Raw genomic sequence first — 26,145 nt, forward strand, 5'->3', positions numbered from 1 at the left:
AATCATGCAGGATTATGCTGAGCTAAAGGAAACTTTGTAGTGACCAGCATTTCACGTTAAGGTGTGTAGAAGTCTTCTCATGCTGATTGGATAAGATCTATGTGTTAAAGTGATTCACAGCAAACCCAGAGTCACCAAACAGGACTGGTCCTCACTGCTTGCATAGGACTGCTACAAAGAAGAGTGTGTGTAAGTAGATTTTAATGTGTTTCTTTCTTGCGTGTATTCACCTTTGTCTTAACATGACTGTACTGACACAGAAATTAAATGTCTATTGCCATTAGTCAATCGTTTGGTGATCTGCTTCTAATTGGGCACATTGTTTTGCTGAAATGTGGACACCATTGTAAGTCTTTTCCCCTTTCTGTTTCAGGATTTTGGATGTATTAAATGAGGAGGGTCACCATAGCACCTATACTTCCTCTTTGGGACAGCATAGAGGGAGCTGAAAAACGAAAGCGCTTTCATGTAAGTTTCCACCAAACTCATGTCTACTTCTTGTCATAACCACTAGATGGCGCTCTTTTATAGATTCGTGTTTTCTTTCTGAAATTCGGGGAGCTGAGTTGACTGTTATTGGCAACTTAAGTCACAGTTAAAAAATTTAACTTAAATGAAAACAAGCTGCCCTTTCATTTTACACGTTTGTACAGTTAAGTGTGTTACTCACACTCATTAAGAACACAGTTTCTTTTTTGTCTGTTATTGTGATTGCTGATGCTGTATGGTGGGAGCGCACTTAAGCGGCAGCTGTGTGTACTAGTGATGCCAGCTGGAAAGATTAAAGAGGGTCATCTTGATGTTGTAAAGCAGCATTTTGTATTTTCTGAATGAGATATTGCCTTGGGACATTTAAGCTGCATTTGCAATTGTTTCTGAATCGCCATCAATACCCAATAATTTTAGGCAAAGCAAGGCAACTTTATTTATTTGAGAAATTATAGTTTTTATATATTTTTTGCTTCAGTTTCTCCTGGACACATTGTCTACTTTTTAAAGGTATGGGGTTCAGAAATGTTCTTTGTTCTACAAGATCATACATATCTCAGTAGACACTGCGCCTTATGAAACTACAAGTCCACTTCATGTCTCCACCAACTAATCAGTAATGTCTTTGTCGAATCAGGTGTTCCAGAAATGAGGCTTTTTTTTGTTTATGGTATATATTTGATATGGACATATCAATATTAATGAACATCTGTAACGGTTACAGTGCAAAAATACCATATTAATGCAAAGATGCTACTTTCCATCATTTGAGGTCTCAAAGCTGTAACAAGTGATAATTTTAACTCCCAAGATCACCCCAGATGTTCAAACTGAAACATTGATAGTTCTTTTGGCACTTTTGTGGAAATAACATACTTAAATTACTAAGTTGCACCACCTGATGATCAAAGCATACATTTTCAGTTGCCTTGCATTTCAAATTTTGCAATATACTTTACCCCAGAGGTATGCATCGAAGAGTGACTTAAGGGGTAGGTGAGAAGAATTTTTGAAAACTGAAAATTGTAATTTAATTTAATTTATTATTTATTTGGATCTCTCAGGCAAGCCTAATCCTTTTAAATGTGAATCACATGTTTAAATATATTTGCAGATATTTTATGTGTTCAATGTTTAGACATTTTTCTTTGAGTGCATCAAAATACGGAGTACACAACTGATTCAACTACAAAAGGTTTTTGAACCTTTGGTTTAAAACGCAAGACACATGGAAAAACGACCTTTGATTTACATGATGAGCTTGTCACTGTACTACTGCTTACTTATCAGTGATAAGACCTGCTGTGCCACACAAACACACAGTGGCTCTTTACATTACTGTTGTCTATCCTCCAGAAGGCATTCAGAAGTAGCTCCCCATTCTAACTCAACATTATTCTGTTTCACTCCTTTTAGCCCTCTCCTCCTCAACCTCTGTCCAAACGCATCTCTCACTTTGCTCCCTCCTGATTGGCAGCTGAGCTTTTTGCTTCTGTTGCAAAGTGTGTGCCTGGGCAAGTGGAGGGTGGCTGATAGGGATCAGAAAATTCCTGCAAGGACTCCTTCATGCCTTTTAAGGTGGTATTTTGCCCACCAGTGAAGTGCAAGAGGGATTGCGTCTCAGTATGAAGCCAGTGTACGACAAGGTTTGGAGCAACACAGAGATCTGGTGGTTGGAGGCTAATTCAGTATCTGTCAGCACAGGAAGTAAAGATTTCACAAGGTATGCTCATGACTAGACAGGCTTAAGGTTCAAAGAAGAGCAGAGTTTTCTCTGGAGCTGGTGGTGTGGCATGCACTTTGACCACCGGCTGAGGAGGAGAAGGCATGAGGAAGAACTACAGCGCTATCCCTCTCATCTATGTCACAGAGGTAGAGTTGTGTTTTGAACAGTTGCTCTATTTGACACCTGGTAATTCACCAAGCATGTGCGAGAGTTTTGTATGAATGGACATTTATCAGGGTCAGATGCAATGATCGAGTGCATTGTTGCCCTTTTGAACCTAGCCGTGTGTCTCTCTTTTATGGAGTGCAATGAATTGCAATGTGTGTGTCACCATTGGTTTTGCATGTATGTAACGGGTAAATATGATTTGTGTGTTTTTTGTGTAGAAAAGGCTGTAAGAATATTGCATTTCTAGGTCTGCAGTTTGCTAGAGTGAGACAGGTTTCACCATGTCTTGTCTTAAGTTTTTAGCTGGAAGTGATTGGTCCTGCTACTCTAGTAATATGTGAGGAATGTACGTCATAAGCCGCTGACTATGTGCAGGAAAGCCAATTCTTTATGGCTTCATCTATAAATGACATCACCATTTTCCACTCTCATGCACCAGGTTCATTTATTTAAATTACAGGTCTGTCTTTGAGTTGCTCTTCTGCTGACACACTTGATTTTGTTTGAATTTGTAGCCTAACTACATAGCACAATGTTTTTAAAATGCTCTTATGTAACCAATTCAACATAATGGGTTTCTTCCTGTCAACTAAGCCAAGCTCTTTCAGCCACAGAAAAGAAGCCGGTCAACCAGGAAACAACAGCAGGACATTGCTTTAATATGGTTCCCCAGTGAGTGCATCTTCCTCCAAGGATTGAGCAAAAAACACTTGTAGCACTCTTCTGCTTCTTGAATATAAAGCATACTGTGATCCTGTGTAAAACATGGGAGAGATGCCCTGCAGCTTTTTGACATTTTCCTCACGCCACTTTGGGCATGCATTTTTGAAATGGATTTGATTATTGTGGTGTCTGCGTTATTCCCTTTCTTTTCTCAGAATTTTGCTCTATACCTCACACTGAAAAAAATTCTACAATTCCCATCTGTGCTTATATCAGGCATAGCTAGATTTGCAAATTCCTCAGGACTTTTCCATCCATTGCCACATTAGACCTAACTAAGCTTGCAAAAAGTAGATTACTCTTATGTTGATGTAAACGTCATGTAGTGATGTCACAATACAAATATTTCAAACTGGATTTGGATACTGAGGGAGAGACTTAATATCGGATATCCAATACCACACTTTAAAAAAGTGGGCAGGCCTATAGACTGCAATTTTCAACATAATAGCCAAAATAATGATAATATATTATTGCCTTGTGATCTTATACTAGTTCTGACCTAGATAAAGACCACTCTAAAACTAGCCAGGAAAGATCCAACTTTATCCTATCTATATGGTTTTGTCAGTATCAATTAGGGTTGTCGAAACAGTATTGATACCCCGATACTATCTGCAATATTTTTCGTAGTTCAAGCCTACTGCTCCTTTGTCGTACTTAGATACGTTTATTTGGTTTTGTTTTCAGTTTTGTGTACTTTGTACAATTTAAATAAGCACTTCTGTAAACCCTGCATTTCTTATCTTTCACTAATGTTTTTATGAGAGGCACACTAAACTTAAACGTGATTATATCTTTCTAACCATTTCGCATGTTTAATTTGAGCTATACTTGTGTACCTGCACTTGTATAATTTTCTATAATGATAATGACTGTTCCCAGTGCACACATACAAAACACTTACACACTCTAAACTAGGGTCTTCCTGAAGTCATCACACATTTATCATCATTCAAATTAACTCTTTAATTTGTCACCATAGCAACAGCAGATGGGATAGCAGACATTTTGTTCAGACTGATGGCCAATTGCTTTTATTCAGGGGAGAATAATTAGATGTCCATTACATTAAATCCCCCCCCCCCCCCCCCCCCCCCCCCATTCTAAATTACATTTGGTGAGGCTATTTCCACCCAAAATGGATCAGGAAAGGTTATTTCAAATATATGGTTAGTTTTAGTAGATATACTGAGTTTATATGAAATAGGTTTATAGTGTTTTTCTGTATTGTGTGACCATTGCATTTAGAGACTCTTTTTGAGCGCAGTCTGAAGAGCATCTAGGTTATATTTGGTCTTGGTAAAATACACATGAGCAGCTCTTATATTTGCATATGACCTTGTCTGGGTCAGTAGCCTCTAGCCTCAGCTCTGAAGACAAAAAGCACAAATGTAAATATTTGTTGTTGTTTCATTACTAAATTATATATAGCCTACCATTGTAACTTGTTTAGCAGGAAATTAGCAAAGACTAACGTTGAAAGATGAGAAGAATTTGTTGTAATATGAGTTATTTCACCTGTTTTTGAGAACTGCAACTCGTTGATACTTCGTTTCCAGTTTATGGCCATTATAAATAGCAGTTATTGAAAGAAACCATGTTCAATCTGACCTCTTGTTTTTATGTTACACCTGTGAGTGCTAATCTATGAACTACAGCAGTTTTTGTCTGTTTTAAAGGAATACAAAGAACAAACCACTTTGACAAAGACAAAGAGGCTAAAATGCCACGAGAAAAGGTTGTGAGAGGATGTGCTGTGTTGGGAGATGAGACAGAAAGTGCAGCTAGTCCTGCTTTATGCTACACTCCCACCACACATGCACTTTGAAGGTGTGACCCCTCAGATATTCAGTTCAAAGGGCCTCCAGTGCGGTCAGATCTCTGCTGTCCTCTCTGAAAGCCTTATCTCCATATGTTGTACACACAGGCTTAAGGTGCACTATGTAACTTTTCTGCCTGCTTTTGCCATCTGCTTGTGTCCACCTAGATGTTATAGCGTGGAATGTTAAACTTGTCTATCTTGCTTTGTGGCATCACCTGCTTGTCTCTCTGAAGTTACATAAGCTAGGTGCCATACTGTGGCGCATTCCAGGCAAAGTTCTAATATCTTCATAGACAAGACAATTAGGTTGCGCACCCCCCACCAGAAAATGTACATAGTATGCCTTTTACATCATTGTCATATTGAAGAAAATAAATTAAGTCACATCTCTGCCAATTACTTAATTACTATTATTTTTTTCATAAAAATGTCTCAGAAAAACAGACATAAATACTGTGTGAAGCCTTAAATAAAAACTGTGGCCAGTCGCTCCGTCGTCTTTATTTTTCAGAAGTATTCCCATTCATCTGACCAATTGATTTAGTTCCCTCAAAAGCCTGAAATAATGGCCATGTCAATGTTTAGTCACCCCTGAAGCCACCTCTTTCATTTTTGGTGAAAAGGGCTGTGCAGACATATGACAAAGCTTGTGTGGGTTTATAGGGAGTTTTAGAGATTGTTCAGAGCTGCAGAAATAAGAAAATGTCTGAGAGGACAAAGGGGCTGTATAAAAGATTAGTTTTTATAACATGGTTATAACATCTCATAATACATAAACTCACTGTTGCTAAACTTGCTAAACGGATGTTTGTGTCCTTGTTCTTGTGTGGCGGAGTCAACAGCAGATGCTTACCATAGATTTTATGGCTATTTGTCCTGAAAGTAAACACAGCTTTCCCATAAGAGAATGTTATAGCTGAGGGCAAAAACATTGTCACACATACATGACTTTATACTGTCTTATTAAATCTAATTCTTACTATAAATCATGAATTTGTTACAGCTGTGATCAAGCAGCCAATGAATGGTAGATTAGATACAGCTGTCTTGTGTAATTTCCATCACAATTTTGATAGCCTGTCAGATAGCCTTGTCTGTGCTTTTGTGCTATCTCAGTGGGAAAAAGGAAACGAGAAAGCACAAGGCTCTTCTTCTCACACAGATATGTAGCCACAGAATCTCTTGTCTAAACTCAGTGGTTAAAAGCCATATATGGAGAGCTATGTGTCATTTATACTTTGCACTGCACTATATTTGTGTTATTAAAACACAATGTAAACAGTTGGGCCTGTAATGTCCTGGCCAAGCAGTCCAGCGCCTCCCTACAATGCCCCGATCCGTCATGCTCCCCAGCAGTTAGCCCCACCCTCTGCCAAGGCTGTCCACTGTGATCACTTTTCTGGATGTCTCCCTAGTGTTTATGGGGTCAGACTTGCGGCATTGCAGGGACAGAGACAGGAAGTCAAGCAGGAAGTCCATACAGAACACAAATGTTAGTGGTAGGACAAGAGAACAATGCTGTGATTAACCATGTGTTTATATTTTATATACACCCTGAAAATGTGCATTCCTTTTTACATTGTAGATCAAGTTATATGTGTTAATGGAAAGTTTGATTGTACAGTGTATTACAGTTCAAAATTGTGGTGACATTTCATTGTATTCAAGTAATATTTTTGTGGTATTGTTGTAGAAATGTCCTGACATTATCCCCCAGTATAGGGTGACCAGACGTCCCTATTTACCATATGTCCTATGGATTGTATTATTACATATATTATTTATACAAGAAATGTCCCTAGTGTCCCTATTTTTGACCTATTTGTTTCCTGCCAACAGTAAATAGTAAATGTTTTTGTTCAAATACAGAAAACTGCTCGAAAATCGCTAAAAGGCCAAAAAGTGTACTCAGTTGCAATGACCGAAGTCTCTCATGTTATTTACTCATTCAGAAGTGGGGAATGGGCCAAATGCTTAATAATATTCTTAATTACATGCTTTTTTCACAAGTTTATTATTATCAGCTACCTAGACCAGGTGTGTCCCAGTTTTACATTTTGAAAATCCGATCACCCTACCCCATTGTCAAGATACTATGTTTATATTGACTATATGGAGCAAACAACAATGTCGTTTGTAGTTCCATATTTGGGTAAAGATCCATGCATTTAAATTTTATGATTTTGTTGTAATGTAATCTTGGTTTGTAGGCTATTGCATCTATATTCTGTTTAGTCACTTCAGATGTAGTGATCGTTAATAGCACCTAATGCATGTCCTAGTAAAGCTTTGTGAAAACAGAAAAGGAACATTCAGTATTTCAGTGTCATTCCATCAACACCACTCATTAGTCATTTGTTGTGCACTTACTTAAACAAATCAATGTCTGTTCACAATCAAAGTTCTAAAATGGTCTTAATTAAATGTCACACTTAACACAGCTCAATATTTTAAGCAAATGAACTCAAAGTCTATTTGGGGACACACAGCTGAGAGCTTTGCGAGCGGGTATATTGCTGAGCTTGTACGTGACAGTACTTTTAAATATACCATGGAAAATGACTTGATCAGCCTGGATCCCATTCAAATTTCAAGAACGTTGCTCATGACCTTACAGGCAGCCTCTGTGCCAGGGGCGATTCTCTTACTTATAGACTGAACCATTGGGCCTTCATTGTAGTGGCGAACCTGTCAGTGCACACTCCTGTGTCACAATGATGAACAGTTGGCTGACTCATTCCCAGTACTATAACAGGCTACAGGTCAGTGTGAGGCAGAAGAACACGCTCAAATGCAAGATGGACAGAGGACAAAGGTGCTCCTGGTGTTTTATGTGAAGCCATGGAACCGTGCAGAAGGCAGCTGAGTTATAAAGGGAAGATAAATACTTAATGTGAGCCTGGACAGTATCGGCAGCTCATGTGACAGAGCCTCTAACTGCACTAATTAGTTTTTTTTTATAACTCAGGCCACAGTAGACCCGCTGTGTCTTTAAATCATTCATGGCACATAAACAGCTTTGTGGGACAATAGATCTAAGCTTTCACTTGGGATATGGCAATGGGATGATTTTCCATTTTACTCAGTTATTGCTGTGATCCCTCTGAACATGAAAAGAAGGGACACCATAAATTCATAGGCTATCTTGAGACATGAGGAATAGGCTATAATAAAAATGCCAGGCAGCGTGTCAAGTACATTTTTCAAACCTAGATTTGTTTGTGGTTAGAATTTATTCCCTTTGCTTTTATTCAATCCATAGCCGCAACATTAGGTGATTTTTTTTTTTTCTTCTTTTCATGCAGCAACATTGTGTGCCTTCTGCAGCTCATTCAGTGAATTCTGGAGGTTCTGAGCTTTCACATGATGCTTGGCCGGATCATATACTGAGAATGTGCTCTACGTGACGACTAATGCTCTGGCAACCCACAGGTTCAGTTGTGATTGTAGTAAACTACCCTTTAAAAAAAAAATTGAAGAATGCAGGCTATATACAGTTCCTTCTAATAACCTTTAATCACCTCATTGAAAGGCTACCGTTGGTCGATTAAAGACATGACTTGGCACACCTCTAGTAAACAGTGAAAAGGCCGATTAAACTGTCAGGTCACTCATATCACTCCATGCTTTCTCCTTTCTGCTGTTGTGCAGATACTAAACCTTAAAGTTTATTTATAAAACATGGGTTTACTAAAACGCCATCAACCGATTAACCGACTAAATGACAATAAAGGTAAAACATTGCTGAAAGAATTGACTGAGTCTTAATAAATGATTCTAACCTAGGTGTTTTGTGGGTGTACTCGATATCCCTCACGGCCCCTCCCCGTGAATACACATGTGGGCGGGGCTTACTCACGCTTTGAGCCTGCTGGCTCTCCCAGAGACGCTGAGACTACGGTGGCGGGGTATGGGCCTGGAGGGGCGACTGGAGTGGTGCATAGAGCCGGTTCCTTGTCGCCCTGTCTATGGCTCGCTCTCTCGCCTGTTGAATCCGCAGTGGAGGAGGCTGCATGCGCTCTGCTGTGGTTAGTGTTTCTGTCGCAAACAACAACGATCCGCGCGAGGACCGCGAAACGAAAGGTCCAATTTGAATATGTCCAGCTCTGGCATTGATTCTGCAAAGGAAAGTTTCATCAGAAGTGAGGACACGCGCACATATAGGACCAAAAATGGTAAATACGCATTTTTAGTGCTTTTTTTTTTTTTTGGGGTGACCAGCTCGCCGCTTTGCAGGGAGACGTCTCTAAACATTGCATTGTTCTGTTGTGGTCCAAGTCTGGTCCTGCCTGGTCCAAGTAAAATGCACTCTTATAATTAAACGTGAGAAAAATGTTGAGACGTAAACCAAAAGTTGAGAAGATACAATATCCAGCAATGTAAAGCCTATTTGAGACTGAAAACAGAAAACAGCTGGGCTGGAATATTTGGCGAACGAGCCTCAACTTGTTTTGGTGTATTCGCAGTCACAGATCCTACATTTTGTACCTGAACGACCTGAAATCGTAATCTGATACTATTTTAAAATGCACAATATCAGTATGAGAGGTTCTTGTATTAACTACCTTCTGTGTTTTGTTAAAGGATATATAATAAGAAGGAATATAATAAGAAGATCTATTAGACTTCCATGGTTTTGTACGCCAATCTGTAATGATTCTACCGCCCCACATGTTCTGCTTAATTATGCATCATATTTTTTGTCAGGGATATATCTGCCGAATATACTATGAAGGTAGCATACAGAAAGTTGTCATATCCTAAAGAATGACAATATTTTCAAAGGAATGTTTGTGGACTCTCACCTCTTTATGTGCTGACTTTAGTAGTCCTCCTTATGTTTGTCTCTTTGACATGACCTTTTATGATGTTGACTTTTTATCACAGACCTCATGCCCACTGTTGTGTTGGCTAAGCACATTTTGTGCCCATGGGCAATGGCACTTGCGGAGCAGGTTTGTCCAGGTCCTGTGCTCATTGTTTTTATCATTCTTATCTATTTTGTCTTTTTCGGTGTAGTTATTTCCTGCCTAATCACTTTGTTGAATGTCATTTCACAGAGCCCTAGAGAGTAATACATTGCAAATACCATGCCTTTCAGTTACATTAAACCCCAGTCATATATCCTGTACTTTTGATGGATGTGCATTTAGAGTGTGCTGTTGTGTTGTCTGCACATTCAAAGTGAAAAAAGTTTCTGCACCTTTTTGTATAAGATTTTGTAAAATGGGGGTGAGATTAGTTTGACGGGAGATAATGGTGACATCTGACTGTATAAAATCGGTCCTTATTATTACTAAGCATTGCTGCTTCACTTGCATAAATCCATAAAGAGTCTGCCAGCTAACTCCCACATGCACAAATGTTGTCGGGGTACATTGGGACACATGTACAGGTGACGACAAGAAAGGGTGTGTTTGAATCAAAAAAATAACATGCATCCGCTTCAGGTGCGTTATTTTGTCCAGTTTCAGATTAATCCTACATGTTATTTTGGTGTACATTTTTTCCTTTGCGTTGAAGTAGGCCATTGCAAACATATTTTATTATTTATCATTGACCAATGTATTATACATAACTGAAAGCTTGCTGTTCAGGAATACTTGATCTTTCATGACAAAAGGCAGCCAGGAGTGGCTCAGGGAGCAAAGATCATATGTTTGCTAATATACCTCCAGAATGCAGCTTTGCTTCAGGCTATGGGCTATGCATTTATGTGTCATAAGTTGTAATACTTTATTGATTTAGAAAAGCGCTAAAGACAAGCAATTGCACAACTTATACGTTTTTGTGAATGAATTGGATTCTGAAATTATCTCCTATTTGCATGTACATGAATACGAAGGAGAATAAAAATTACTACATGATTTTTGTATTGTCAGGTTTGCATGCAGATTACACCAGTTCAGTTGATTTTGGAAAACTGACAATGGATTTGTTCAGCCAAGCTAGGGCTCAGTGCTCATCCTCCCAAAACATCAATACTGATCTGTCTAAGATAACGAGCCTAAGTTGGTGTGAAGTTATGGCGTAATTGAGATGGTGTATAATTAATACATAGGTCTATCATTAGATCATTTTCAAAAAGATCTTTTCTTTAGCACAGCCTGTTGTATTCTTTTGGATAAAAAGTAAATGAGCCATTGTTTTTGCTTTGCCTTCTGGCTGTCTCTGTTTCTGTTTACATAATTTGTCAGATGCATACTGACATAAGAGAAATGATCGCTTAAGATCAAGCTTGTCTTGCTGGATAGAGCATATTTACGTCTTTTTAAAGCAGCATGAGCCAGGCTTCAGACAAATGTGATCAAAGGCTCTTTTTCTGACCTCTACCTTTGGGATAAATGTCACTAGTGTTAAATTGCAATAACCAAAGCAACGCCTACGTCACCTATATTTTCTTTTTAGCTTTGAAACTAAATGAAAACAAAACATGATTTTTAAGATGGCTTTCATGAACATAAACCTGACAGATTTTGAGTCGTAGTCATTTTTACACCAAGGATAGGCTAACAATATGACCACACAATCATTTCTACTTTACCCTTAATGTACTTGTACTTGTCTGCTGTAACTACACATTTTAGTTTTAATAATTGCATTCATTTATTTTAACAATATAACCCTTTGATGATGGCAGTTATCTATATTCTTGTGCTACGTTTGTTCATTTAAACGTGACAGATCCATTTTACAATAATCATGTTTCTTCACAGCGCTCTTTCTATACAATGTAGTGCCCATGAGAGCCAATGAAATGTTGAATGGGCACTGACCGATGTGCAGCTCGCATCAGTGGTTGTTACAATGGCTTTACTCAATCACATCTGTTGTCAGGGGCAACTGGTGGAATCTTTCTGTCTCTCTTGAATGGCTGAATTAATGACCATTGTAGTAGTGTGGTTAATGATGGATGTAGTAAATAATTTGATACGCTTGAAATATTCCGTTTTACACAGTTGTTAGATTATTTGAGATCCAATAGTTTCAGAGTGTTGATGCTCAGCTTAGCTTTTTTTTTTTTTTAATGAGCGGTCTACAGCTAATCCTTTGTCTGTAAAAGGATGTTGTTTGGATATTTTTTTGTGTTAAAAGGCAGTGAAATCAAGATTGATAGCTCTGTTTGTTTTGAAAAAATTGTGATTGTCAGTACGAGGGGAAAATTTGATAATGAAATTCTTCTAATGAATTGTAGTATCAGTAGTAGCAATGTTAAGGTGTAAGTGCTTCTCAATCTCACTCTGCTTTTGCATTAGGATGAGCTAATATGCCCCCACCAATCAGAGTGTGAGTAACTCTGGAGGGATTAGACGACGCAAAGTAATCTGCCAATCAAATAAGATACACACACATGCGCACACCCACATGCACACACAAACACAGTCTTTGGTTTCCTTGGCTTATTCACTGCCAATTATTACAGTTAGTGAGCAAACATTATTTTGGCGAACTGTCCACATTTGGTGCAGTCCTTCCCTCTTAAAAGTTGGAGACAGTTCAAAGAGAACGGGGATTTGTTACAGAAATGTGAGGGTTGGAGCTCCTAGGGGCATATCCTCATTTCAAATTGCTTCACGTTCTTGTGCTGCTTTCTCAGTCGGTCAGTGTCATATAAAATTGGCAATTCCCAAACACTGTAATTATTTAAGTAATATAATTTGCCCTTGTGGTAGGTTAGCAATTTTAGAATAAAAATAGCATATTCAAACAATGTCAGACTTGAGATATTTTTATACCTTTAATTAAAAATGCTAAAACTTGTCTCTGCACTCAAGGATTAAAAGTGATGGCTGTGTCAATGCGTTGTTTTACGGATGTCCATTTCTTTACATGGAAAAAAACATTGCTGATTTTAAAAGCAGCTTTATTTTTGTGTGAAACCAACTACACAACCTGTCCAACAAAGGTGTCTTTCACATCACTTCAGTGCTTAAGTGCAGTGTAACCTAGATTCCAGTGTGGGCCTCCTCAAATGTAAAAGTCAGCAACTCGTCTCCAAGAGCTGATTCATGGCCCGCACACAACAGCCAGCCCTCTGTCTAGTCTCCCTGTGGAGGTGTGTGCAGAGAGCAAAACTTGGATACGTTTACTATTCGTGCTGCATACTATTGCTATAGTTCATTTTTGTATTCAGGCCAAAATCTAGATACGCTCACAGACAAAGGCAGTGTAGGAGTGTCATAATTGAAAGTGTTTTTGTTTTAGTTTTTTTTCTGAATTGAATGAGAAATTATTTGCTTTATTCTGTTCATAATGTATGGGCGTTGACAAAAATTAAATGCTTAACGCTCAAATATTGCAGAAACGTGAATAGAATACATCCCATCAGTATGAACGGATAACTGCCTGGAAACATGACACTAAACAAATGTTCCACCCTTATAAAGGCTTTTAACTTCAAATTGTACATCCTTATTCTATTTTTCGATCACTATTTTAGCCCCAGTCTGAATGGGTTTGAACCCTGGCTGTAATCTTTACTGTGTGTAGTGCAGATTAAAATCTCAGATTCCATGAGTGGAGAGAAAAGAAGAGATTATGATTTTCCCCACAAACGGCACATTTATAATCACGTTATATATCTCTGTTTTAAATTGCTCTGACAGGAGATTTAACTCTGTTGTGTATTTTTTAAAATAGAGCTGTTTTACTTAGTTGCAGCTAACGTAAATTGATTTAAAACTCAATACATGTTGATACAATCCTCCTCAATGGTTTAGACGTTTGTTTTATTGTTAAGTGAGATTGTTTTAGTTCTGTGTACTTTTGGGTCGGTCTTGTTCACATGCATCATGCATTATTCACCCCAAACGCCACACCATGAGCCATATGAGAGGCCATCATCTGATCGGCGAACGTATTCCCATGACAACGTGCTTCAAGTGGACAGGGTCCCGTGAATATGTACACACATGCTCACTTCCCTGGCGCTATAAGCTGTAGTCTTTTCTTTCACCTTTGGATAAATACACTGTATGGAATATACACACGGGCAGACCCAGCCTCATCTGCGCAGACAGAGGCAGGACGAGATGTGTCGCTGATATTAAGTTGATCCAAATTTCCTTGTCAGATGAGAATTTCAAACAGCAGCTCTGCAGCGCCCATTCATGCAAATATATGTGGTCCTATCCCTTTTTACCAATTCCAACCACTTTTACTTGAACCACAGACTGTGTCAGTTGACCCGAGGTTGGCCTCATTCACACCACACTCGCCTCTCTCCAGAGTGCGGGTGGAGCCGCTCTGAGACCTCCCGTTTCAAGTGCTGTAGGAGTGCTAATGATGATGTGATTCTTGAATTCACACTGGCCCAAGTGGACCGCTCTCCAAGTGAATGTTGTTTTACATCCACCTGAGTGTATAGCACTAAGCTAGTCCCACAAAGTGCTGAACATAGGGAAAGTATTGTTAAATGTAAAATATTTCATACCCTCTTACTTGCTACAGTAACTCCAAGAGGGTTTGTTATCAGTACACATCATTAGCCTTACTCATTTAGAGAGATTAATTTAATGGGCACACGCAGATCAGATTACGGCAAACATTGGCAGCTGCTCACTTCATTTAACCTTGTCTCTCGTCCGGTGTACATTTCAAATCAAATCATGGTTCATATTCTCAACAAATTCACAAATATGCAAAGAAATCACAGGAAGAAAGTAGCTGTTGATTGTTGAGTGTGTAGTCATGAAGCACTCATAAAAGTACAGATTGTTTCAAGGTATAAATGTGATGCTTCAGTTGATTTGTGCTGCTTTTTTAAAAATTTAATATTAAATTGACACACAATAAAACAGGATTTTGTTTTGGGGAATGCTCGATTATGGTAAAAATTATAACTCAGAAATGAAATTAGTTATTTTTTTAAATTCTATACTGTCAAATTTAACTTGTAGAAAAGTATTGACCAAACATATTTTATTAATGTTTTAAGAGCCTTTTGACACAAGTTTTGAGTGGCAGACGGAGTGCATATACCATTCTGAAAAGAAGGTAATTGATTGTATTTTTTTACTACAACATTTTTGTGATTGAATAAGAGTATTAAGAGTGTAGAATATTTTTATTAATTGTACAGCTCTATTTTGTATTATATTTTGACCTGTTAAATTTATGTGGATTCAATAAAATGCCTGAACACCCCAGGCTGAATAAGGACTGCTACATTATTCAGTGTAATCCCATTTAAGATTAACATTTTTCTTCAGGTCCATTTTAATCAACTTGTCTTTGAATTTGTGAGTGAAACCAAAGGAGCCCATGATGAGAGAGCAGGGCACGTCTCCATCTGTGGTTTGTTAATGAGACTCTGGGGACGTCTCTTCAGTCATATCACTTTAACACTCTCGCACTTTTAGTTGAACCACTCAGTCCGTCTGGGCTACACTCAAAATTCAATTGCAATGTTAAATGTAATGACACCTAGATTAAATATCCACGCCGTGCCAAATTTCAGGTGGCTAATGGTAAAGTATAACGTAAAACACAGTAGGGTTGTTCAAAGAAAAGTAGAGGTCTGCAGCTAATCCTCTGTAAATGGCGGCTTGGTGCAGAATTTATTTTTGTGTTTAATGGCAAGGGGAATTACACAGATTTAAATGGTAAGTATTCAAAGCGTGCATTGTTTAAATTCAGGAAATACTGAAACCATTTTTTTGTTTATTTTCAAAATCGGATCAGAAAATTTTTTGTAATGTAATGCAGCAACATTCAAACAAACACTATATTAAAGCTACTGTTTTTAATTAGTGCTGACTCAGAAGAGGTGCTCAGGATTTTTCTGTACTACACTGGCTGTGAAGTGCTATTGAATCAAATCAAGTGGCATGGATTAAAATAATCAGAAACTGAGAGCGGAAGAACTAATCACCCAGAAGAGTCCTTGATGGTGCGTATCCATTGTTAAAAGATCTATAGTGACACAAACAGTAATTGTTGTAGGGCTGCCTCATCAGTTGGATTCTATTACCCCACGAGTACATTGTGTGGGTGGGAGAGCAGCCAGCCGGATGTAAGGATTTAAAATGAGAAACATTAATCAAGTATACTTCCTGACTGAGTAGAGCCTTGGGACTGGAGTCCAATAAGTATTGGAGTAGGAGAGGTGAAGGGACTATGCATTTAAAATAAATCTGCCTGGCATTGGAAGGATGCTTTTATATGTTCTCATGGGTGGCTATTCATCCTCCTAGTGTCTTATGGCTACCTGTGATTTGTGGTATGTTTTTGTTTTCTTTCCCCACTAGAGTTAACATTTGAGAGAAGAGTAAAACAATCCTATGAAATTCAGAACGTATTTGTCTTAACTTGATCTACATCAAGACAGAATGGCCTCTAAAGAAAGGGGGAAAAAATATCTAAAATAACTGCAGTTTTTTTCTTTGCAAATTGATAACTGCCAAGGCAAATTGCAATTTTGATTCTACTGTGATTGTGCAGTTCTGATATGGTATTTCCATTATGATTCACCTGCTGATATAAGTATTCACCACAGCAGGGTGTTGCCACAGGTCTGTGTGTTTGTATTCAGAGCGTGTGGTTTTTGGTCCATGTCTCTTGGCAGTTGAGTGTGCAGCCCTGCGGGAGATTGTCAGCCTGCTCCTCTGCTCAGTGAGAGCCAATCCCCTCCAGCACAGGAGCACCCAGGCTCGTTCACATGAGGAGAGCGCCTCACCTCACCTCGAGCCTTATGCTCTCTCTTAGGACAGTCTGTTTTTCTACAGCTCTGCGTAATTTGAAAAGAGCTCACGTGGCTATCATGTAAATGCAGTCAGAGGAGAGGCAGCTGATCACAGCAAGTGTCATAGGCCTTGGGTATTACTTGGCTATTTTGTATATATTTGCCATAGCGTGACCCTGTGTAGTACTAACTTTTGTTTGGGTTTAGTTTCTGGTGTGGTTGCAAAGTACAATATTTGTTGTTGCATTATCCAACATATCATCTGAACAGAAATTGGTCCTTTTTCTTTATAGATTACAGCTCCCGTTGTCTCTCCAACAAGTGCCTGTAGTGTGCAGTGAATTAGGCCAATGATTTGATATGGAATTGTCACCTTGCTGAAAGTAACCCCCTCATTTATTTACTTCTCTATTTTATGCATCTGTTACCAAAGCTAATCCTCTAGAATAACATAATCTAATGAGGAAGAGAAATGTTAATCAAGAAGATGAAGGCAGAAAGCTTTGAGGTAAGCAGAGATTTGTCAAAGAAAAGGAATAATGTTACAGTGCAGTGTGCCATGATTGTCTGCAACCTACACACTGACATTGTAAACACAACATTGAATAGCACTGATTAAAACAGCAGGAGTTTGCTTTTCATGTATAATGCATGCGCATGCATAGTGTCTATATGCGTATAACAGGTTCATTGGTTTAAATTGAATTGCAGGTTCATTGATTTTAAGGACGTCACAAACTGCTGCTCTTGTGAATGAGTTTTCACTGCAGCATTTGGGAGCTCTGTCATAAACTACCGCTCATCTGTTTGTTTTTCTCAAGTCAGTCAGAACAGCGTGGCCTTGCCAAATCAGACTTACTTTACCAAATTAAGCCGCTCTGGATGGCACTTTGTTGTTTTTTGGTTTTGTTCTCATTGCAGGACCTACATTCGAAAAAAGGGACCGTAGGCATTGCTGGGGTTCAGATGACATCACCACATCTTTTTGGCCAACAATATTTAATACAGATGGGGGGCAGTTCAAATTAATGTTGTTAAACTGCACATTTTTGTTGTAATCTTGTGAGTTCTTGTGTCTTGTCACAAATGGACAAGATCAGGTTCAGCATTTGTGAATTTGCCTTTTAGATATTTCTTATGAGAATCTAATCCAATCAAAAGGGAAGCAGGTTCTTGCCTCCTGTCAGGGAATATAAAGTTCACATTCTACAATCTGAAAATGGCCAATCTCTTTAAGAATACTGTTACCTTTGTTGATTACTGCGACTGTATTGACTTAAATTAGAACCTTTTACATGCAAGACCTAATACTTTTCTAATTAGTTTGCTTAACGTTTATTGGGAAGTAGGGGTAGTTTGTGCTTATCCTTGAACTGAATAGATTTATTGATTATGTAAATCTATTCTGTCACTGCTGCTGATTAGTTTTCGACAAAATGTTCTTTCATTTCTGAAGAATTTAATATTGTAAAATTGTGAGATAGAATTTTCATTATCCAGGTGAATTGCTACTGTTCTACTAAGAATGTGACCAATGTAAATGGAGCATGAACTAATTGTTTTGTCTGAGAACAACAAAAGAAATGTTTCCGCTGGTAGTTTCCATTGTGCCGAGACTGTTGCCCTGCAGAAACACAGATTAACTTGATGAGAATAGTCAGTGCAGTTCTTTGCTTTTTTATCTGGTACATGTAACTAAAATCTGTAACCTTTTTCATGAAAGTGAAGTCTGGGAAATTACAATGCAGTGTTCCTTTGATATATATTACTGGCATTAATTAGTTACAGGCAGGAAACGCAGGGAATGACTTAAAATGGGCTAGTCATTTGTTATAGTCTCATATTTTCATAGTTATTTTTTTCAACACACCAGAGACTACACCCCCATGTAATGAAAGACTGAACAGATTTTTTTTTAAATACTTAATACTAAATGGAGCTGAACAGTGTATGAAAAACTGCATTTGCTATTTGCCTGACAAGCTTTGCGATTGCTATTAGGTTTGTGATTTATGTTTTAATAATAGTATTCTGTTTTATTTTAACATTTTAAACATGTCTGGAAGAATTGACAAAATACTGAAATATAAACTCACAAACTAATGTTCAGATCTAACAGTTTTTATGGAGAATATAACTGGATTTTTTGTTTGTAGAGGAAATTATGGTTCTTCATACACTGCCTCACCAAAAAAAAGTCACCACCTGGATTTAACTAAGCAAATAGGTTGGGGTTGCTACAGTTGGTCAGGTCCACTCTACCATCATCTATGCAAGATCTTGGTGAAAAATGAATGCAACACTGGATGGAAATAAATCTTGTGACATTGCAGAAGCTTGTCGAAACAATGCCACAGCGAATGTGTGCTGTAATCAGAGCTAAAGGTGGAACAACGTAATATTAGAGTGTGGGACCTTTTTTCTGTGCTGACTTTTTTTTTTTTTGGCCATACAGTGTATATTGCTGCCTTTGTGATTTAAGTCGAGTTGGGTTGGGTACAGACAAACATGCTGGATTGGTTTTGCAGTAAAGGTATAAAGGGCTTTGCTGTATGGTATTGGTTCAGTGACATATAGCAGCTAATTTACGAGAAAACAAAATGCAGTGAAATAGGTCTTCAGGGCATGTCAGCAGTTTGCTCATGTGGATAAACAATACACAGCTTAGAAATTGTCCTTTTTGCTCTGCTGTTGTGGCCACTAGCATTACTAAATCGTGTTTCTAGTATGTTATAGTACAACCTTGAGAACTATATGTATACTTGATTAAGTAAGTCTATGTAAGGGAAAGAACACAGCAGTTAACAGAAGGTATCAAGAAGATAATTGGACTGAAAATGACTTTTGGTTGGTATCATGTGTATTAAAAATGATAAAGAATAGAATAAACAAGAATAAGAAAATAGTGCAAGGTACAGTGTAAAAATATACCTTTATTCTGTCATCAAGGGGTCTTTTGTACTCTTGATACAACGACTCCCAAGGTTTTGTGCATAGGCCTGTCACAATAACAAATTTTGAAGCACGATATATCGCGACAGAGATATGCTGTGATAAACAACAATTTTGAAACTACTTTATGCCACTGATACAATAATGTAAGTTATACCATTTTTAAATAGACAGTAACATTTAAAAGGCATGAGCTGCAACAAACAAATAGCAGAGTAAACCATTAATTAATTAGCCATTTATTCTACCTTCTACAGCTCAAAACGTATTGTATTACAGCAAAAAATACCCCAGATCTCCCCACTTTACAAAGAAACTGTACTCATGATAAATATTGAGCCCCAAAATGTATACTTCCAGCTTTCATATATTGAGCGATAAGTCAATATAGTTTTTATTGTGACAGGCTTATGTGTGCACTTGTGTGTGTTCACGCCTCTGTCTTTCTGAGATCGACTTTTAATTTATGCTCATTGCTCATGCTTACCATTTGGAGCACTTATTGAGAGGTAAAATGTGATGAGCAAAAAGGTCAAATAATGTTTTTCATTTTCCAAATTTTTAATGGTACTCCAAATGCAAAATAAATCGTTGGTTAAGAAATATTATTCAGATGAACTGCCTATTTGTACTTTTTGATGGCTAAGGTCTCTCGTGCCGAGTAAGTGGTTAATTATAATTAAATGTGTATGTTGTTTTATTGTGCCATAATTCCTGATTTAAATGCCAAGCAGGTGGTTACCCAAGTAGAGGCATTAATTAGGCCAGAGCGCCAGAAGCTGGCAAAGGGCCCATTAGTATCATGCCCATCAGTGACCAGGGACCCTCACCATGACTTGGGAAGTTGCAAGTGCATTCTGAAAATGTGTAGTTTATTAAATAATAAATTCACATTGGATATTATTGGTCTGAGCCAGTAACAATAATAAAAAGGATCATTGTTCTTTGCTGGGTTCTTTCCGTATTATTTTTCCTTGTAAACTATTGCAATTTTGACAGCCTAAATGTCACCGGAAAGTCCCCAAACCAGATATGGGATTGACCGTTCTGGCGAAAAACGTTATAAAATGGGCATTGCAAGACCGTCCGACAGTTGTTGGTTGCAATGCCACCAATTGTGATGCAGGGGTGGTCCTAAATCCCTGGCAACCACACAGGGGGGCATTGCGGCTTGATCTTTTTTTTTTTCTAACTAACCCCCCTTTTTTGTAACCTAAGTACATTACAGTATAGGAACAACAGCAAAAATGAATAATGAAATTTAACACAGAAGTAGATCCTGTCAAAAAATGTAAAAAAATATTAACGGTGCAAGTGGTGAGGATGGCCCTCGCCACCGTGTGCTTGTTCCTGCCATACACTCATTTATTGTGTATTTTGGTTCATGTTTAGTGAGTCTTTCCCTCTCCATTGCCTAATTTGAGTCCCTCACTTTGAATGGGCTGTAAAAAGGAGGGCATAGGCCTAATTATGTGTTATGATCAGGAGCACATAAAAGAATTTTCAGCAAAATTTCAATTTTTTTTTTCAATGATTTTTCTCCCAACCCTATTGGTGGCACTATGCATTGAGCATGAAGTGTGAATTATGAATTTAATTTGTATCAGTGTCAGTGTCAGTCTACAAGTGAAGCAAATTTCAACCTGGATGGACTAAGCATGTACATATGCGTTTTTTAGGAGTCTTTCTGCCTCTGCTGGCAAACTGGAAAATGCCTAATGTTTGTAATAGATTTTTCTTTCTTCGTCTGATGCATAGAATTTAATCCCCAAGTTTTGTACAAATCAAATAATGCTGATGTTTCATGTATAGGGTAGAGGACACTATAGTGTACACTGATATGATTATTAGTCCATTACATTCAGTCTGTTTGTAGATTACATAACAAATTTGTATGGAATTATATCATTTTAGTCCAAAACATGCAAAATTTGGTATACATATTCATGACATGGTCTCGATCAAAAAGGTCAATGACACCCACACCCATTGCATTCTTGTTATTGCAAATCCAGGGAAAACTCCATGAAAATGTAAAATAAACTTATTTTGTGCTTATTTCTGTATGATCGCTGGTATAATCATTTTATGTTTTTATGTTATAGGCAGAGCGCTATGGCTCTGATGCCAACATTCTGAGCATCCCGGTCCCTATGCGCCGTGGTGGGTCCGAGTCCAACCTAGATGTAGTGAACAGTGTCGGAGACGATGGGGTGGGCTTGGATTTTACGAAAGGAGCGCTGGGTATCAACAGTCTGCAGCAGAAGATCCTAAAGGTAAAACATCAAACACAGCATTTGCATAAAATAATAATTTTATTACTAAACTAACTAAATTGTTGCATATGCAGCTCAGAGCCTATATGTCTGTCTCATTGTCCGGGGTTTAACTGTCTGTGCCACTTAGTAAGAGAATGACAAAGATAAACTGGATAGACTAGATAAAGACATTTCTGCCTTATTTGTGTTAAATATTTCACCTAACACAACATTTAAAAGAACAGCTTGTCTGGATTTCTTTAATAACTGACTTTGCATTTCTGTGTAGGTAACGGAGCAGATTAAAGTGGAACAAGCAGCACGAGATGAGAATGTCGCTGAGTACTTGAAACTTATGAACAATGCTGAAAAGCAGCAGGTTCAACGAATACGCCAAATCTTTGAAAAGAAAAACCAAAAGTCCGTCCACACTATCAACAGGCTGCAGAAAAAACTGGAACAATATCATCGACGCATGAAGGACAGTGAAAGCAATGGCAAACACACTCATAAGAATGGGAACCAAAAGGAGTCTGGGACGCAAAGTAAAGAGGGCAGCCTGCGGGACGTGAGCTCCACAGGACGACATCACACACTGGACAAAGTGAAGACCATTGGACCTGGAGTGACACTTTCACCACCATTTTTCTTTAACAAACCACGAGAGTTTGCTAACCTCATCAGGAACAAATTTGGCAGCGCTGACAATATTGCCCACCTCAAAAGCTCCATGGAAACGGGATCAGGGCTGCAGGTTGAGGGCACTGCTCGAGGTCTGAGTGGTAGTGCCACCACTGTAGCCAAAGCCACAAAGTATCAAAGTGATGATGAATGCTCCATAGCATCGTCTGGGTCAGCTGACTCGACTGGTAACGCTGCGGGGGGGTCAGGCACAGGCTCTGGTGACCCCATACGACCAGAGTCCAACGGGCGTTTGGAGGAAGTCCTGGAGATGGTCCGTGAGCTCAGGGATGCCCAAGCACAGTTGTCAGAGGACATTGAAAATCTGAATACGCAATTCAAACGGGACCAAGGGTTTCTGACACAAATGCTCCAGGACGAGAGATACAGGTGATTTGGAAAATGGCTTATAATAATTTACAAGAGTGTAAAAAAACAATTTACTATATTAGTCGTACTGATGAGGTTTACAGGCACACTACCTAAAGTAAAAATGCCCCAACTCTCAAATTGCCCATACATAAAACAAGAGCACATTTCAGCCGCCTTGTTGAGAGTGTAGTGGATAAAACTGCTGCATTTTACTCCCCCACACACACTCAATTATGCACTGTGTTTTTCTCTCCCTTTGGCTTTCTGCCTCCACCTGCTCCTTCATGTGTGTGGGTATTTCTGTCTGTCAGGTACCGGCAGTTGGAGGAAGAGCTCAATGACCTCACAGAGCTGCACCAGCACGAGACCAGCAACCTGAAACAGGAGCTGGCCAGCATCGAAGAAAAGGTGGCTTATCAGGCCTACGAGCGTGCTCGAGACATACAGGTAACTGGCGAAGTATACATTGCATGAATTTGGGGACTTTGGGGAGTTATTTCAATTGATGTTTCTGTCATGATCTCATAACCACTAGTGACAATTAATATTAAACTAACTTTGAATAATTTGTCATGGATATTTTTAACATGCATGTTACTGTTGGCTACATATCTGTATAGAATTATGTAATCTAAATGACAATTCTTATATTAACCCAATAGTTGATGGTAATGTATTAACCATGTTTGTTTATCTTGTGTACAGGAAGCCCTGGAGTCCTGCCAGACTCGAGTGTCTAAACTGGAGCTGCAGCAGCAGCAGCAGCAGCAGACGGTGCAGCTGGAGAATGCAGATGCAAAGGTGCTGCTGGGCAAATGCATCAACATTATGTTGGCCATCGTCACGGTGATTCTGGTGTGTGTCTCCACGGCTGCAAAGTTCACTGCCCCTCTGCTGCGAAGCCGCCTCCACCTGGCCCTCACCTGTATGGGAGTGTCCGTGCTCGCTCTGCTCTGGAAGAATTGGGAACATTTACAGTGTGCTGTGGAAAGACTAATTCTTCCACCTTGAGCTACAAAGACTCTATTGAACTGCCTCTCAAGGGTTGCCCATGTTTCCAGGTGACATTTTGCTGTGGAGATTCAGGAGGCAAAGACAGATGTAGTTGTAGCCTTATACCAGCAGACCATCTCTCTCTCTCCCCATGAGGACCACACTCACAGTGAATTTATGGCTCCAAGCTTTGCATGCCGCATACTTGCCAGGCAGTGGTGGCCAACAGTAACCATAGAGCTGTCTACAAATATTCATATAAACAATACACACATATGTAAGCTGATAAATTATCTTGGCTGTTAAGTACTGTGATGATTGTGATGGTGCAAATGTTGAACAATGGGGCATCACATGTCATCACAACAGTTGCACACTGACTGGACCAAATAAAGATACAACAAACAATGATACGTTGGGTCAGTCTGATCTAATTTTAGATTTAGGCTTTCATTTCAGCATGAAAATGGAGTGATTATTACCTGTGCTTAAAGAGGCGGACTGGCGTCGTTCCACTCATGAGCTGGCGACAGGTGTCTTGTCATTCACTAGCATAAGTCTGAAGGCATCCATCTAAAGGTTGCTTTCTATGGTTTGTAGCTGTATTGTCCTGTCCATATATGTGTGGTTTGTCTCTTTTGATAAAAGTCCTTCTAAACTGTCTGTCTGATCTATGTGTTTATATGTTGGTGCTTTTAATGTGTGATAAAAGGAATAACTATGGAAAAGCTATAACAAAATATTCATAGGAAAACTATTTTCTGTATGTATTAAGATATTTTACACCCAAAAGTCTCTCAAATGCTGTCAAATGAAAATATACAGCATATATTTTCCAAATGCAGTAATGCTCAGGTGTTTTTGTGCTGCCTATATAATATAATTCTAGTAATGGAAATTCACCATAAATACATAAGATAAGAAATGTTGTCTATGTAATAAATGTTTCCTCATTCATGGTTGTTTACACTATCTGACAAAGATGGACCATGAACTGTTAAGAAAAACTGTAACAAAGAAAGTTTCTAACTTCTTATTTGTTGATTTTAATGTGTTCTGATTTGAAAAAAAGCTTAGCTGATTTGTCACTGTATCACTACACCTCCTGCTGAGCAGAGAGACGCTGTGAAACACCAATTATAGATTTTTATTCAGCAGACTTTGAACAAGGTGAACCTAACAAATGAACATGAAGCCTTTGGTGTCTTGTTGCATTTATTTTGTCAGATCAAGTGTTATCTGTTTTCAAAGAATTTGTCATAATAGGCATGGGCTCTTCACATACTATTATGTTAACTGAAAACATTGCTGCTATACATTTTGTGTAACAGTAAAAGTAGGCCTACATCATTTGCTTCAAACTTGCTCCAGGTTTATATATTTATGTAGCCTATGTGTTTAAAAACATAGTTAAAGAAATTACTGGATTATTTTATGTGAATGCAACAAGATATTTGGCTTGCATCTAACAATGTAGCTTTGCCCCTAACCCTTAATTATTGTGATCATAAATGAGGTAAAAGGGCAGATGCCTATACTGTTTACATTGTAGATTATTGGTAGTAAATCTGTTATTTTTCTTTCAAAGCCAAATATAAACACATTTGCTTTTTCGGGCATCATACTACAACAAATTACAAAGCCTCCAACAAATTTTCTCACTCAGGCCTACTGACTTTTTCCCCTATTTTTAACAAGTTCAAGTACTGTTTTAGTTTTCACTTGTTTTATTTTTAAAATAAAATAAATGTATAAATTGAAAAAATGACTCCCTTTCAATTATCATATGCTTTAAATATATATATATATATATATATATATATATATATATATATATATACACACACACACACACACCCACACACACACCCCTATAATGTGAGTGTGTGTGTCAGTTTCCATATAGACACTGACAGCTTCCCTAAGGTAAGGTAAGGGTAATAGGACAGTACTGTAAGAACTATGTGCCATCTACTGGTAAACGATAACATGTCTTCTAGGCCAATTATATAGGAATAGACTGCATATTTGTCATTGCATAAATTTAAACATTAAGGCTATCATTGCATCCAAGGCTACATTTTGTCTGCAGCATTTTGTTTCGGTTAAATCCACCTTATTTGTATGTGTTGATACTGCATAAATATGTCATCATTTTGGCACAGACACAGATCCCAGTGCACACATTTACATGCTACTGTAACCTAACAAAAAAAACAATAACATGAAAAAAAGCATTATAATACATATCAGAATGACTAATGAGTGAATAGAT

The 26,145-nt window shown here is 38.3% G+C and overlaps 1 protein-coding gene across 3 annotated transcripts; it reads left to right on the forward strand.

The window, feature by feature from the left end:
- Positions 1-138: 138 nt before the first annotated feature.
- tmcc3 (transmembrane and coiled-coil domain family 3) lies at positions 139-25,629 on the forward strand. 3 transcript variants are annotated; one of them, XM_033990164.2, is made up of 6 exons: positions 139-189; positions 374-468; positions 21,672-21,842; positions 22,114-22,895; positions 23,189-23,324; positions 23,583-25,629. In XM_033990164.2, exons 2-6 carry the CDS (start codon positions 391-393, stop codon positions 23,886-23,888), a joined length of 1,473 nt encoding a protein of 490 aa, XP_033846055.1. In that variant the 5' UTR covers positions 139-189; positions 374-390; the 3' UTR covers positions 23,889-25,629. The 3 variants fall into 3 exon arrangements, with proteins under 3 accessions (XP_033846055.1, XP_033846056.1, XP_033846057.1); XM_033990165.2 differs by lacking the exons at positions 139-189; positions 374-468 and adding an exon at positions 2,135-2,361; XM_033990166.2 differs by lacking the exons at positions 139-189; positions 374-468 and adding an exon at positions 8,805-9,106.
- The last annotated feature ends 516 nt before the right edge of the window (positions 25,630-26,145 follow it).

This window comes from Periophthalmus magnuspinnatus, chromosome 23 (assembly GCF_009829125.3).
Source record: "Periophthalmus magnuspinnatus isolate fPerMag1 chromosome 23, fPerMag1.2.pri, whole genome shotgun sequence".
Lineage (NCBI taxonomy): Eukaryota > Metazoa > Chordata > Actinopteri > Gobiiformes > Gobiidae > Periophthalmus > Periophthalmus magnuspinnatus.